The sequence below is a fragment of the Peromyscus maniculatus genome, chromosome 1 (genome assembly GCF_049852395.1).
Source record: "Peromyscus maniculatus bairdii isolate BWxNUB_F1_BW_parent chromosome 1, HU_Pman_BW_mat_3.1, whole genome shotgun sequence".
NCBI classification, from domain to species: domain Eukaryota; kingdom Metazoa; phylum Chordata; class Mammalia; order Rodentia; family Cricetidae; genus Peromyscus; species Peromyscus maniculatus.
In genome coordinates, this window is record NC_134852.1 from 25,689,609 (window position 1) to 25,703,795 (window position 14,187).

Consider the following 14,187-nt stretch of genomic DNA (forward strand, 5'->3'; position numbering starts at 1 on the left):
GTTGCTTGTAAGGCCCTGGGGACTATTTGTTCCACTCAAGAGGCAGCTGAGGTCAGAAGGGGGAGGGACTTGGCCAGGGTTTCACAGGTCCTTAGTGATGGTCCAAATAGAAATGGTTAGCCCACTGAACTTTTTGCTGTTGTTTTATTTTTTGAGACAAGAGTTTCTCTGTGTAGTTCTGGCTGTCCTGGAACTCTCTCTGTAGACCAGGTTGGCCTCGAACTCAGAGATCCACCTGTCTCTGCCTCCCAAGTGCTCACTGAACTTTCTATGTAGCTGAGGATGACTCGTGATTCTCCTGTCTCTCTCTCCCAGGTGGTGGCATCTGGGATTGGAGGTGTGTACCACTAAGCATATCTCCGCCACCTCTCTGTATGCGTGTGTGTTTGAAGCGGGGTCTCACTCACTCTGTAGACAGGCTGGCCTTGAACAGGCAATCCTCCTGCCTCAGCCTTCTGAGGTATCACAGCCGTGCCCATTCCATGCCTGGCTAATGGCCATGTTCTTGATTCCGCCTTCCTCGGCATGTCTGCTATTCACATCTCTTCCTTGGTCACAGGAAGAGATCTTGGGGCAGGGGTGGGAGTGTCTTAGAAATTGATAAGGAGCATGTGAAGGGAACAGCAGATAGGCATGGTGGCGTGTGCCCGTTATCCCAGCATTCAGAAGACAGAGGCAGAAGAAGTGTTTTGAATTTGAGACCGGGAAGGACCACATGGTGAGCTGGCCAGCCTGAGCTACATAGGGAGATCCTGTCTCCATATTCCATCTCCTCAAAAAGAGGGACAGTCACATTTGAGCAGCTGTCTAAGGGACATCAGGCTCCGGATAGGTTGGACAGGAAGAGCCTGTGCACAGGCCCTGAGGCAAGGCTGTACCTGGCAGGTTAGTCAGACTGCACTAAGGCCAGGATATCAAAGCAAAGGGAAAGAGGCGTGAAAGAGATGCCGGCCATGCCGTGCATTGGGTGAGGCCCTGAAGCCATAGACATGGCTTTCAGTATGGAAGACACGGGAGAAACCCGGGCAGAAGAGAAACTGGTTTTTCATTTTCCCCGTGAGTTTTTTTGTTTTGTTTCGTTTCATGGGAGGAGGTAAAAGCCTCATTGAAATGTAATCTGTACACTCTAAAATCCACCCATGGGAAGTATACAGTTCAGGCCAAGTGTGAGGGTGCCCATTCCAGTGCATGGAAGGCAGAGACAGGGGAATCTCTGAGTTTCTGGCCAGCCTGGTCTACATAGTGAGTTCCAGGCTAGCCCCCTCACCAGCCTCCTGACATCTCTTCTTGTTCTGGTCCTCTTAAGCTTGCTAGGGGAGCTGGAGAGCTGGCTCAGTGGTTAAGAGCACTTGTTCTTGCAGAGGACCCGGGTTCGATTCTCGGCACCCACGTGGTGACTCACAACTATCTACAATTCCAGTTCCAGGGGATCTAACACCATCTTCTGACCTCCACAGACACCAGACATGCATGTGCACAGATACACATTCAAACAAAACACTCATACTCAAAAATAAAACAAAAAAAACTTAATTAACAAACATTGATTTTGGGGGGCAGGAGAGATGGCTCAGCGGATAAGAGCACTTTCTGTTCTTACAGAAGACCTGGGTTCAGCTCCCAGCACCCACGTGGTGGCTCACAACTATTCATGGGTACCTGCAGGGTGCACATACACGCATTCAAGCAAAACACTCGTAAAATAAATCTTTGAGAAAAATTTTAAGAAAGTGCTGTGTAGCTAAGGCTGGCCCCATGCTGAATTACAGGTATGTGGCCCCCGTGGTTTCCTGCATGCTAGGAAGCAACTCTACCAACTGAGAGACACCACCCCACCCCAGTCCCCTCTCCCACTGCCCTTTTTAGCCAGAGTCTCACTCTCTAGCACCAGCTAAGATGGAACTCACTATGTAGTCCAGGCTATCCTGGAATTCCCAGTCTTTTTTTTAAAATTATTTATTTTTATGTGCATTGGTGTTTTGCCTGCATGTCTGTGTGAGGGTCCCCTGGAACTGGAGTTACAGACAGTTGTGAGCTGCCATGTGGGTGCTGGGAATTGAACCTGGGTCCTCTGGAAGAGCAGTCAGTGCTCTTAACCGCTGAACCATCTCTCCAGCCCCGAATTTCCAGCCTTTCAGGCTCATCCTCCTCAGTGCTGGGATTATGGGTACCCCTGAGACAAAGACCTTGTGACTTCTCTTCAAGGTCAGAGGCAAAAGGCCAGATGCGGAAGCCAAGAAAATAGTGAAGCCGGAGGGAGTTTGTGGGAGGAAACTGGATTCTGGACTTGTTTAAGATGCTTAAATACTTCAGGACTTTGAGATGGCTCATCCGGTTAAAGGCCTTTGTCACCAGCCCGAGGACCTGAGTTCCATCCTGGGGTCCACATGATGGGGGAAGAGAACCGAGGCTTGCAAGGTGTCCTCTGGCTTCCACACCAAGGCTGTGGCACAGGCACACACCTCCCATACACACAATAAATAAGTAAAATGTAAATATGCATATTTAAATAATGGAGCGGCAGCTGAGGCCTGTAGATTAGGAGGGAACCGGAGGTTATCCATTCCGTGTCCGAATGTCCTCCCTCCTCCTTCCTCTAGCCTTTGGTCGGGAGACGGGGTCCTCACCCTGTCTTTCCAGCTTTAAGTAAGCTGGGCTTCCTCCTCAGGGGCACCCTAGGCCAGATCTGGAGATGAAAAACAGCTGCGGGAGGCGCCGGACTCGGCGCAAGCCCAGGCCCCTCCTAGGCGCCGGCAGACACCGCTCGGCTGGTCGGGGGGAAGCTCCTTGGCTCCCCTCCCCCTCCCGCAGCCCCGGCCCGGGGGCCCTGGCACGTCCGGTGCGCCTGATGCTTTCCAGATGTGAGCCGTGTTCTCCTTCCAACCTGGCCCTGTGCGCCCACGAGGGAGGGAGGCAGGGAGCCAGGGTCCCATACTCCCAGCTCCAAAAAGCTTTCAGAGTGGCTCAGGCCTGTCATCCCAGCTCCCTAGGGATGGCCGAGGCAGGAGGGTCGCCAAGTTCAAAGCCTGGGCCACAGAGTGAGTTCAAGATTAGTCTAGCTCAACTAAAGGAGACTATCTCAAAATAAGAAAGTAAAGAGGGCCGGGCGGTGGTGGCGCACGCCTTTAATCCCAGCACTTGGGAGGCAGAGGCAGGCGGATCTCTGTGAGTTCGAGGCCAGCCTAGGCTACCAAGTGAGTTCCAGGAAAGGCGCAAAGCTACACAGAGAAACCCTGTCTCGAAAAACCAAAAAAAAAAAAAAAAAAAAAAAAAAGAAAGTAAAGAGGGCCGTGCATGTATTGCACAGCACGTGTGGGACTTTGGATTCAATCCCCAGTCCGGGGGCGGCGGGAGCTATCAGAGGTTGATATCTTTCCCCGACCAGTCTGGCTTCCCGTGCAGGCGATGAAAACCGAACTGGGGTTGAGCTGTCTGCAACAGCGACGCCTCTCCGGACTCCACCTCTTCCCAGGGTTCCAGTATCCCTGCGCGCCAGAATGGGAAGGAGCGTCAAACCCCGCCCTCACTCCCCTACAGGTCACGCCCCGTCCAGCACACCCCTGCAAAACCCCGCCCTTGACCACACCCACACCACGGCCCCTCTACAGCCCCGCCCCGCCGTGTGGTCCGGTGGGGAAGGTGCCCGCTGCCTCCCTTGTCTCTTGGAGGGCCTGGCTTGGACTCTGAGTGTCTGTCTCCAAGTCTGCCTCCTGTGACCTCTCCCTGTACCTCCCGTCTGTCTCTGTCCTTAGTTCCCTGTGTCTCTCTGCCCCTCTCATCTCTCTCCGAAATTCTCTGTCCTCTCCCTCTGGTCCCTCACTTCTCTTCCACCTTCGCAGGAACCCATCTCCCCTCTCATCCTTCTCGGGTCCCCCAGATCTCCGGTTTCTATCTTCTGCAAGGCCGGCGGGGATGCTGGTCTTCGGGTGCTTCTGCACGCGCGCCTCCAGCGACTTTGGCTCGAGGGCGCCCCCGTGTGGCCAGCAGTGGGGCCTTGAGGGCGGCGAGGGTGGGCGACCAAGCAAGGGATGCTGTGGTGTCCCACGCGACATCCAGAGGTGGTGCGACCCACGCCAGTGTGAGGGCACGCCTCAGAGGTGGTGTGGGACGCCAGGAGATGACGTGTGACTGTGTGACACAGTGAGATTAGGAATGACAAGGAGCGATGGAGTGGGACTGTCAGAGTAAGGTGTGGCTGACCATGGGAGTCTGAGGTTATCAGAGAGACTGTGGGGCACTGTGTGCGGCATGGGGTCTGAGAGAGAAACTTCCTGGAGACTGTCCGTGATGTCAGCTATATGTAAGGGAGTCCGCATGTGTTACAGGAGCGGAGTGAGTCAGGGGGACCCTGAACTATCCAAGTGATGGTATGAGCCAGTGATGCAAAAGGGAGGCACAGAGAGGGAGGGAGGGGCCTGGTGTGGCCAACTGTGTGAATGTGAAACGCGTGTCCGCCACCCCGGTGGGTCGTGAGAAACTGGGTCATCACATGTGACACTGAGAGGTTGGCCTGTGTTTGTGATTGCCTGTGCAAATGTGTGAATGCCCAGGTAAAACTGAGCGAATGCAGCCGGGTGGTGGTGGCACACGCCCTTAATCCCAGCACTCGGGAGGCAGAGCCAGGCGGATCCCTGTGAGTTCGAGGCCAGCCTGGGCTACCAAGTGAGTTCCAGGAAAGGCGCAAAGCTACACAGAAAAACCCTGTCTCGAAAACAAACAAACAAGCAAACAAAAAAACAAAAACAAAACTGGGCGAATGCTGAGTGAGGAAGAGAGAGACAGTGAATGAGCATGACAAGCATTTGTGATACAGACCGCGAGGCCCAGCAAAGACTATGTACATGACAGTGTGTGTGAGTGTGCACGTGTGCGTGCGCGTGCGTGTGTGTGTGTGTGTGTGTGTGTGTGTGTGTGTGTGAATAGCACACCATTGCATTCAACAATGTATAATATCAAAAGACAGTGTGTGGGTGTGACAGGGATTACATGTGACTTCTGTGTGTGTATGAGAGAGAGAACTGTATGCAATATGTGTCAAGCCGGTTGAGAGCACCAGCTGCTCTTCCAGAGGTCCTGAGTTCAATTCCTCACGCCCACATTGCGGCTCACAACTGTCTATGGAATCTTATGTGCAGGTGTACACACAGACAAGTATACATAAATAAATAAATCTTTAAAAGAAGAAGGAGGAGGAGGAGGAGGAGGAGGAGAAGAAGAAGAAGAAGAAATTGACCAAGAGAAAACGTGGCCACACACTTTCCACCCCTGGAAAGAAAACCATGTGGTCCTGGATGACACCAAGCAACGGAGCGCTTGCTTGGCAGAGAGGCTGAGCGAGTTATTGTATGAGATGCTGAGAAAGCGTGGATGAGAACTTCAGGAGAAGCCGAAACCGCACTTGTGGGTGACAGCGTACACTTTCGACACTCTGAGATAGGGTACCTGCCTGTGCAGCGGTGCAAGCTGCTGCTGGCGGTGGCGTGCTCTGCAGTGCGAAGTCACGAGTGACAGCGGTGGGCTAGGTGTGTCGAGACCTTTGGTGGTGTGCATTGTGTTGAGCACCATGGCACTACTCAGTGACCTGGCGAGGTAGTGAGCATCTCTGTGTGAGTGACTTGAGTCTGCGTACCGCTGAGAGGGTCGCTGTGATGGGGTGATGCTGAGGGGACTCGTTTGCATGTGAAGGAGGGAGAGGCTGCGTGGGACGCCCAGGAGAGGCTTGCGTGCATAAAGATACACACCTAGAGGGTCCGTCTTTTCCTGCCAGAGAGAAAGACACGCTGGAAACAAGAGTGACTGAAAAACGGGGGAGAGAGAGAGAAAAGAAGATACACAGCTCGGAGAGGACCCAGAGAGACAGACCTAGGGCGCGGAGACAGGTGGTGACTAGGAGGAGGAGGAGGAGGCGCTCCTGAGGGGCTGCACCCCAGGGGAGGGGGCGGGGCTGGGAAGGGGACCAGCCGCTGCCTCTCTCAGCCTCTGTCACCCGCCAGTCATCCCAGCCCTGAGCTGCAACAGGTAGGAGGCTCCTGTCCGGGTCCCACTAGTTGGTTGGTGACTACCATCTGTCCGTCTGGGATTGAATGAGTGAATGGGTGAATGGAGAAATAAATGACTTTATACTTCTGTGTGTCGCCATCGTCCTCCCTGCCCATCTGTCCTTCTTATCCCTCGCCGTCTCTCTCCTCTTTCCTCGATCCATGTCCCTTCTAACCCTGCATGTCCCCCTCTGCCCGGGTCCCTCCTCTCCTGCGTCCCTGTCTCCTCCGTTCACATCCGCTCTGTCCCTATTTTCTCCCGTATCCCCTCTCCCCCCCCCATCGTCTTTCTTCATCATCTCTTCCCCCAATATCTCTATCCCCATCCTCAGTCTATTTTCTTTCTCCATGCCCGTTTCTCTCTCCGTCACTCTCCCCCCTCCTCACCCTCGCCCCGCCTTTTCCTCTTGTCCCCTTCTCTACCCTCCATGCCCCTCTGCAGAGCTGGCTGGGTTAGCTTGCCCCAACCCCTCTCCCCTGCCTGCTAATGAGCAAAGGAGCCTTTGAGGTAGCCAAGGCTGGGGCGGGGATGGATGGGTCCCTGAGGGTGGCAGAGGGGGCAGCTGCTGCCGAGGCCCTAATGAGGCCCCCTCTGCGCCCCTCCCGCCGAGATCTTAATTCTCAGTTCTCCCTGGAGTCGCTGCTAATTGGCCTGAGGAGGGGCCCCCCCTTCCTGGCTCAGGCTCTGTCCCCAGGGGGTGAGGGCACCTGGATCAGTAGATTCTGATCAAGCACCTGTGGCCCTGTCCTCTGGCCCTGCCTCCTCCACCTGCCTCAGCCTCCCCTCTGTGTGGCCCTCCTTCCTTCCCCGGCCCCTCCGCTCTTCTTCCTCCAGCGGCCTCTTGGTACCCCCATCCGGGCACCTCTCCATCCTCTCGCCCTCCTCTGTCTGTCTCTGGGACCCCATTCGCTCGTAGTCCCAACCTCTTCCCCTGTTTCCGGGTCGCACCACTGCTTTTCATTACTCCCCGGGGGGGATCCAGACGTGTTCCAGCCCCCAGTCCCTACTCCTGCGAGGTATTTAACCCCTTTCCTGCTGCAGCCATGTCCAACAACATGGCCAAGATCGCTGAGGCCCGCAAGACGGTGGAGCAGCTGAAGCTGGAAGTGAACATCGATCGCATGAAGGTGAGCGGAGCCGTGGGGGAAATTTTTTCTTGGGGCGGCGGGGGGAGGGAGGGGGGGGGCGGTCTGCGCCAGGCTGTGTTGAGGGCGGAGCCTGGAGCAGAGCCGAGTGGGAGGGTGGGCCCCGACCGGGGGCGTGGCCAATCAAGGCGTGGTCAGGACAAGGGGCAGGGATTTGGTCGCTTGCCGAGGGACCAAAGGCCCTAGGGCGGGTCAACTGCATCTCTGCACCTCGCCTGCAGGTGTCGCAGGCGGCCGCTGAGCTCCTGGCTTTCTGTGAGACGCACGCTAAGGATGACCCACTGGTGACTCCTGTCCCCGCCGCCGAGAACCCCTTCCGCGACAAGCGACTCTTTTGCACCCTGCTCTGAGCCCTCAAGACAGCTTTATCCTCCCTCGCTGAAGCATGAATCCAATAAACTTGGTGACTTGGTGGCGGCTGCACTTTAGGGGTAACCGAGGCACGGGCGGAGCCTGGGGGCCACCTTTGGTGGAGGCTGCTGCGTCCGTCCCTTCTCTTCCTTTCTGAGCGTGTGTGGAGTGTGAGATGGGTGGGTGGCAAAGCACTATAGCCCCACAAGAAATGAATCCTCAGCCCTTTTTTCAATTCCCCCATCAGCTTGAAAATAGCTGGCTATCTGCAAGATAAACCATCTCACAGCTGAAGGAACTGAGTCAAGGGAGGTCCCTTTCTCAGTCGCACAGCTGAGAGGTCAAGACTGAGGCTTGACCTTCAAGTTCTCGGTAGCTTCTCTGCCTCATCTCCTGCATCCCCTCCTGGCGGGACTTATGGGGCAATCCGCCCAGGTTTCACATCTTGTTGCGCCTACCGCTGGCTTACTTGAAAAAAAAAAAGATTTATTTCATTTTAATTATGTTTATGTGTATGTCTGTGTGTGAGTATGTGCGCATGAGTGCAGGTGTCCAGGGAGGCCAGAGGAGAGGGCGTCAGATGCCCTGCGGCTGTATTTAGAGGGATTGTGAGCTGTTCTATGTGGGTGCTGGGAACTGAACTCTGATCCTCTGGAAGAGCAGTATTTGCTCTTACGCACTGAGCAAACTCTCCAGAAACATCCCCGCCCGCCCCCCCCCCCCTTTTTTTTTTACAGGATCTCATTTCATAGCCCTGGCTGGCCCGGAACTTGCTTTGTCATCCAGGCAGACCTCGAATTTACAGAGATCCGCCTGCCCCTGCCTCGGGAGGGCTGGGATTACAGGCCAGCGCCAGCACATCTGGCTCCCCTCTTCTTATTGAGACGGGCTTTCACTGAGTAGCTGGGATTGCAGGGCCCCTTTTCTCTAACTTACTCCTGTCTTCAGGCATCGACCTTGTTCTTAATCCATCCACTCACCCATCCATCCATCCATCCATCCACGCTTCCAAATTGTCCCTGGGTACCTGCTCTGTAAACAGTCCTGCCTTAGGCAATGCTGGGGGAATGTGACTGTGGTAGAGAGAGCCCTGGTTCTGGGGAATCTAGATGTTGACTTCCATTGGCTGAGGTGAGATGAGAGAGTTCAGAGAGAGTTCCTGGCTCAGCTTGCGGGGGTGGGGGGTGTTCATAGAGGGGCTCTTTGTGGAAGGGAACATCTGGGCTGGGGTGCAGGGTTGATAGAATTTGGGGACCTGGATAAGAAAGTCATGTGATTAGGACAGAAGGAACAAATGAAGATAATCATTGACGAGCCGCCCACCCCCCACCCCCCGCCCCCACCACCCTACATCCCTCCTGCTGTTATCTTAATTTGGGGTTCTGTGGGCCCCAACTCAGCCATGTTCTTCTTAACTGTGAGAACAGAGGACCCCTGCTCTGTTTCCCCATGCACCCTCTGGAGCAGTGCGTATGTGGCCTGCACTTGTGGTTTGGAGGCTATTTTTGGCCTGGATGATGTTTAAATATGTTCTTGATTTGGTTGTGACACAGACATGATTCCTCATTGAAGTCCTTATTTCCGGCTTCTCTGAGGGTAATTTTGTTGTTTCGTTTAGTTGTCAAGACAGGGTTTCTCTGTGTAGCCCTGGCTGTCCTGGGACTCCCACTGCAGACCAGGCTGGCCTCGAACTCAGAGATTCATTGCTTCTCTCTGCCTCCCAAGTGCTGGGATTATAGGCGTGCACCACCACTGCCAGGCTTTTTTTTTTAACATGGGGTTTTGCTGTGCAGCCCAGACTGGCTTCAGGCTCACCATCCTCTTGCCTTGACCCTCAGAACGTTAGGATTACTGGTGTGTGTCAGCATGCCTGGGCTTCCCCAGGATTTTATGAGGCTTCTGGGCTTTCAGGCTGGACAAAGTCCCCAGCATACCCCAATGTGTCCCTCACGCACGACTCTTCCTTGGGAGGCGCACATGAACAAGTATGCTTGATCAATGACAGACAGAAAAAAATGATAGCACGTGAATCCAGCCTGGGGAACCAATTAGTTTATCGAGGTCACTTACAGGAACATTAGTGACTCAAAGGCGGCCGCGTCACTAATAAACCCACCATGGCTGGTGACTCAGGGAAGCTGTGTCCCTGTTGCTTCCATCCCAGGGTGAAGGCAGCTTCACTGAGGGGTCTTCCTCCCCCAGCAGCTGTTTCCAGCTTGTACAACGACCTTGTGGCTTTAGTGACTGTGTCTTAGAGGTCTCTGCGGAGGAGAACGGCTTTGGCGAGAGGAATAGCTATAGAACTGTAGGCTAAGGAATCTGAGTTGCCATTCCCCCTGGGGGCTGCTGAAGGACTGATAGCGGAATCAAAAAGGAAATGTCTCCACTGAAACTAGTGAGGGGGCTGGGGTGATGGCTCAGGTAGTGAGGTGTTTGTCACATGCACCTAAGGGCTTGAATTCAATCGCTAGCACTCATGTAAAAAGGGGCGGGGCCGGGGGGAGGCTGGAGAGATGGCTCAGTGGTTAGGAGCACTGGCTACTCTTCCAGAGGTCCTGAGTTCAATTCCCAGCAACCACAGGGTGGCTCACAACCACCTGTAATGAGATCTGGCGCCCTCTTCTGGCCTGCAGACAGACATGCAGGCAGAACACTGTATACATAATAAATAAATAAAATCTTAAAGAAAAAAAAGGGGGGGGGGCTGGGAATGGTAGAACACGGTTGTAGTCCCAGGCAGGCACGGACATGTTGCCAAGACTCACTGGCCAGGCAGTCTAGCTAAACTGGCAAGCCCTAGGTCTCAGGGAGAGACCCTGTTTCAAAGAAAATTGGAGAGTGGGCAGTGGTGGCGCACGCCTTTAATCCCAGCACTCCGGAGGCAGAGGCAGGCGGATCTCTGTGAGTTCGAGGTCAGCCTGGTCTAGAGAGCCAGTTCCAGGACAGCCAGGACCCTGTCTCAAAACAAAACAAAACAAACAAACAAACAAAAAAAGAAACGGTTCTTGAAGAACAATATCTGAGGTTGTCTTCTGGCTTCCATATGCACACGTACATGTGTATATGTGCACCTGCACGCGAACATTTGCTGTGCACACAAGGACATGCTTGCACACCTTTGCATGCTTGAATGCATACCTGCACACACATGAGCAAACATGCACCCATGCACACAAGAGCATACACAACCTTGCATACATGTGTATAGGTGTGTGTGTGCACGCACACACACACACAACCAGGGAAAAAACAGACTTTACTGATTTAATTCAAAACCACCAATTCCCTCCTCAGACTCCCCTAGACCCCATCCCTCTTCACAGTCTATCTTTTATTTGCTGATGGAGACTGGACTCTCAGTCTCCTGAAGTGGCTCACTGGCTTTCCTCCCCAGGAGGTCTTGTGCCAGCCTGGCAAGTGCTCTACATTTGCATCGGATGAGGGTCCCCTGGGCCCCAAGTCTGAGCTTCCTGTAGAGTGGAGGCTGAGGCAGCTGTAATTACATCTCGCTCCTGCTCCCACCTCTCAGCCCGCTCCAGCCTGCTTGCATCATGTCTGTGGGAGCCGCAAGGGAAAAGGGGGACAGAGCGAGAGCCAAGGATGAGCTGGGGGTGGGGAAGGAGACCTGGCAGAGACCAGACTGCAAGGCTTCCAGAGTGCCATAAACCCAGCCCTCCCTTCACAGCTTAGAACCTGAAGGGATCTGGGCTCCCACGACCACTGAGCCCCAAAGTTATTTCAGTTTCTTTCTTTTGACTTAATTAGGCTTGGTGGCAGGCGCCTTCCCCTGCAGAACCATCTCGCTAGTCCTCTTCCCTCTCTCCCTCCCTCCCTCTCTCCCCCCCTCCCTCCCTCCCTCTCCCTCCCTCCCTCCCTCCTTCCCTTCCCCAGGTCCTTCTTTCCACAAGGTCTTACTTTACAATGTAGCCCTGGCTGGTCTGGAGCTCGCTCTATAGTCCAAGCTGACAGAGAACTCCTTTTGCTTCTGGCCCTCGAATGCTGGGATTACAGATGGGGGCAAGATTTTTATTACCCTAAGGTAGGATCTAGCTTCGTAGTCCTGGCTTGTCTCAAAGCCCCCAGCAATCCTCTTGGCTCCTCAGCTTCTCTTTTGGTTTTCCAAGACGGGGGGCGGCGGGGGGGGGGGTTCTCTGTGTAGCCCTGGCTGTCCTGGAACTCACTCTGTAGACAAGGCTGGCCTCGAACTCAGAGATCCACCTGCCTCTGCCTTCCAAGTGTTGAGATTAAAGGTGTGCGCCACCACTGCTCAGCTTTTCTTTTCTTTCTCTTTTTTTTCCAGCAGTTTCTCACTCTGTAGCCCAAGTTGGCCTTGAAACCAGAGCAATCCTTCTGCCCCCTGAACCTCACAAATGCTGAGATTAGAGCTGTAGACTCCACCAGGCTCTTGCATTCCAGAGTCTTCTAGCCCTGGGAGGTAGGAAGCCTAGACCAGTGGTTCTTAACCTGTGGGTCTCCCATTGGAAAACACAGATATTTACATTATGATTCATACCAGTAGCAAAACTACAGCTGTGAAGTAGAAACAGAAAATAATTTTGTGGTTGGGGGTCACCACAACGCGGGAGCTGTGTCGAAGGGTCGCAGCATTAGGAAGGCTGAGAGCCACTCGGGTAGACGATTGGGATTCAGGGCCCTTCCACACTGAAATAATCTGCGTGGTCTGAACCTAATGTAAATGTTGCAGGTCTTGGGGAGACTGTTGAGAAAGCTCTGGGGGCTGGTGGGCTGGAGGGGAGCCAAGCCCGGAGACGGGTGGGGGAGGGGCGACAGCCCCTGGGAGGAGCCAGAAGCCTGAAGTGGGGGCAAGGAGAAGAGGCTGGTCCTAGAGTCACCAGACACCAGAAGCACTGGGTTAATAAATCTCATTAGCCTTACAGCTCCTAATGGTCCTGTCTCTGGTCACCCCTGCTCTTTCCTGCCACCCCCAGCTGTGAGGTCAGCTTTGGGGACCCGGATCCAGCTGGGGTCAGACCCAGGTCAAGGGGTGTCGGGGGGTGTACGCCTGAGGAAGTGCTTTGCGGCCTGTTTCTCCCAGTCTCCCATCCTCATCAGCCCCCTGCCCCTGCTCTCCACGCTCCCCGTGTGCTCCCCATGAGACCTGGGAGTGCGGGGGGGGGGGGGGTGGGGGGGGTCGCGGCGGGGGCGGGGGGGGGGGGAGGAGCCAGGCAGGACAGCCTGGAAGGGTCTAGCAGCTTCTTGAAGCAGGGCTAGGGCAGAGCCGGACAAGACAGGCCTAACAGCAGGCTTGGTGGCACGGATATGGAACGCACGGGTTGAGGAGCGCAAGCATGCTCCCAGGGCCTGCACCGGGAGGAAAGGGACCAAGGAGTCAGGACAGGTGGGCCTGGGGCACATGGGCTCTGCAGCGGGAACCGATACATCAGCCAAAGGGGCCTGCTCCCCGGGCTCTACACCTCTACACACCACGCGGCAGTACACACCCTCACTGTGTGGTGTGTTCTTACACACACACACACACACACACACACACACACACACACACACTCACACACACTCACACGGAGCTGAGGACCGAACCCAGGGCCTTGCGCTTGCTAGGCAAGAGCTCTACCCCTGAGCTAAATCCCCAACCCTTGGTGTCTTCTGAGCCCATCTATGCCCCTCCAGCCTTGGTCACAGTGATTGACAGGTTTGTCAATAGCGCCAGCAGTGATCGGAGAAGCGGGCAGGATGAAGAGTCTTATTTTACACAGTACCCCAGGGCTGGGACAAATGGTAAGAGGCGGGGCTGGTAAAACAGTTCACCTTGTGGAGGCATCTGCCGCCAAGCCTGAGGATCTGAGTTCAATTCCGAGGACTCACATGGTGGAAGGAGAGAGACCCACCCACCAGTTGTCCTCTGACTTCAGCCTGCTGTGGTACATGAGCAAAACCACACACAAACTCAATAAAAAAGATAAAAGTTAACCTTTAATCCCAGCACTTGGGAGACAGAGACAAGCGGATCTCTGTGAGTTCGAGGCCAGCCTGGTCTACAGAGTGAGATCCAGGACAACCAGGGCTGCACAGAGAAACCCTGTCTCAGAAAACCAAACCAAATAAACAAAAAACCAAAAGCAAAACAAAAAGCAACAACGACAGACATTGTGAACTGTGACATGCTGATTCAGGCCTGCAGAGACACCTATGAACTGGCAATGCCCATCCTCACACATTGCAGAAACACCCGCCTATCCATGCACAATACACAGAAGCAAAACTATCTCCCCGGAGCTGGAGAGATGGCTCGTCAGATAAGAGCACACAGCTCTTGCAGAGGACCTGGCTCTGATCCCCAGCACCCACATGGTGGCTCATAACTGTCCAGAACCCCACTTCCAGGGGGTCCCACATTTGCTTCTGACCTCGTTTGGGCCCCAGGCAAGCATGTGGTGCACAGACTTAGAGGGAGAGTAAACAGCCGTACTCATAACACGAATAAATCTGTTTTGGGGGGCAAACTGTATCTCTGTATATCCCGGGCCATACCATGTACATCCGTCTGGCCATATCGATGCACACCCTCACCTGTGAGTGCCACAGAGAGCAGGCAGCTAAGAACCCTGCCAATGAAGAGCTAGAGAAGACATTGAAGCTGTACAGTGTCACACCACACACACACATGCACACA

The 14,187-nt window shown here is 54.4% G+C and overlaps 1 protein-coding gene across 2 annotated transcripts; it reads left to right on the top strand.

Moving 5' to 3' along the window:
* The first annotated feature begins 5,217 nt into the window (after positions 1 to 5,217).
* On the top strand, positions 5,218 to 7,692 carry Gng8 (G protein subunit gamma 8). Of its 2 annotated transcripts, XM_006991473.4 has the most exons (3): positions 5,218 to 6,018; positions 7,081 to 7,166; positions 7,406 to 7,692. In XM_006991473.4, the coding sequence occupies exons 2-3, from the start codon at positions 7,083 to 7,085 to the stop codon at positions 7,532 to 7,534; spliced, it is 213 nt and encodes a 70-aa protein (XP_006991535.1). In that variant the 5' UTR covers positions 5,218 to 6,018; positions 7,081 to 7,082; the 3' UTR covers positions 7,535 to 7,692. The 2 variants fall into 2 exon arrangements, with proteins under 2 accessions (XP_006991535.1, XP_042127119.1); XM_042271185.2 differs by lacking the exon at positions 5,218 to 6,018 and having other exon boundaries at positions 6,558 to 7,166.
* The last annotated feature ends 6,495 nt before the right edge of the window (positions 7,693 to 14,187 follow it).

Coding starts and splice junctions, on each gene's coding strand:
- Gng8 (XM_006991473.4), top strand. CDS start 7,083: ATGTCCAACAACATGGCCAAGATCGCTGAGGCCCGCAAGACGGTGGAG. Junction 7,167..7,405: donor TGAACATCGATCGCATGAAG/GTGAGCGGAGCC, acceptor CCTCGCCTGCAG/GTGTCGCAGGCGGCCGCTGA.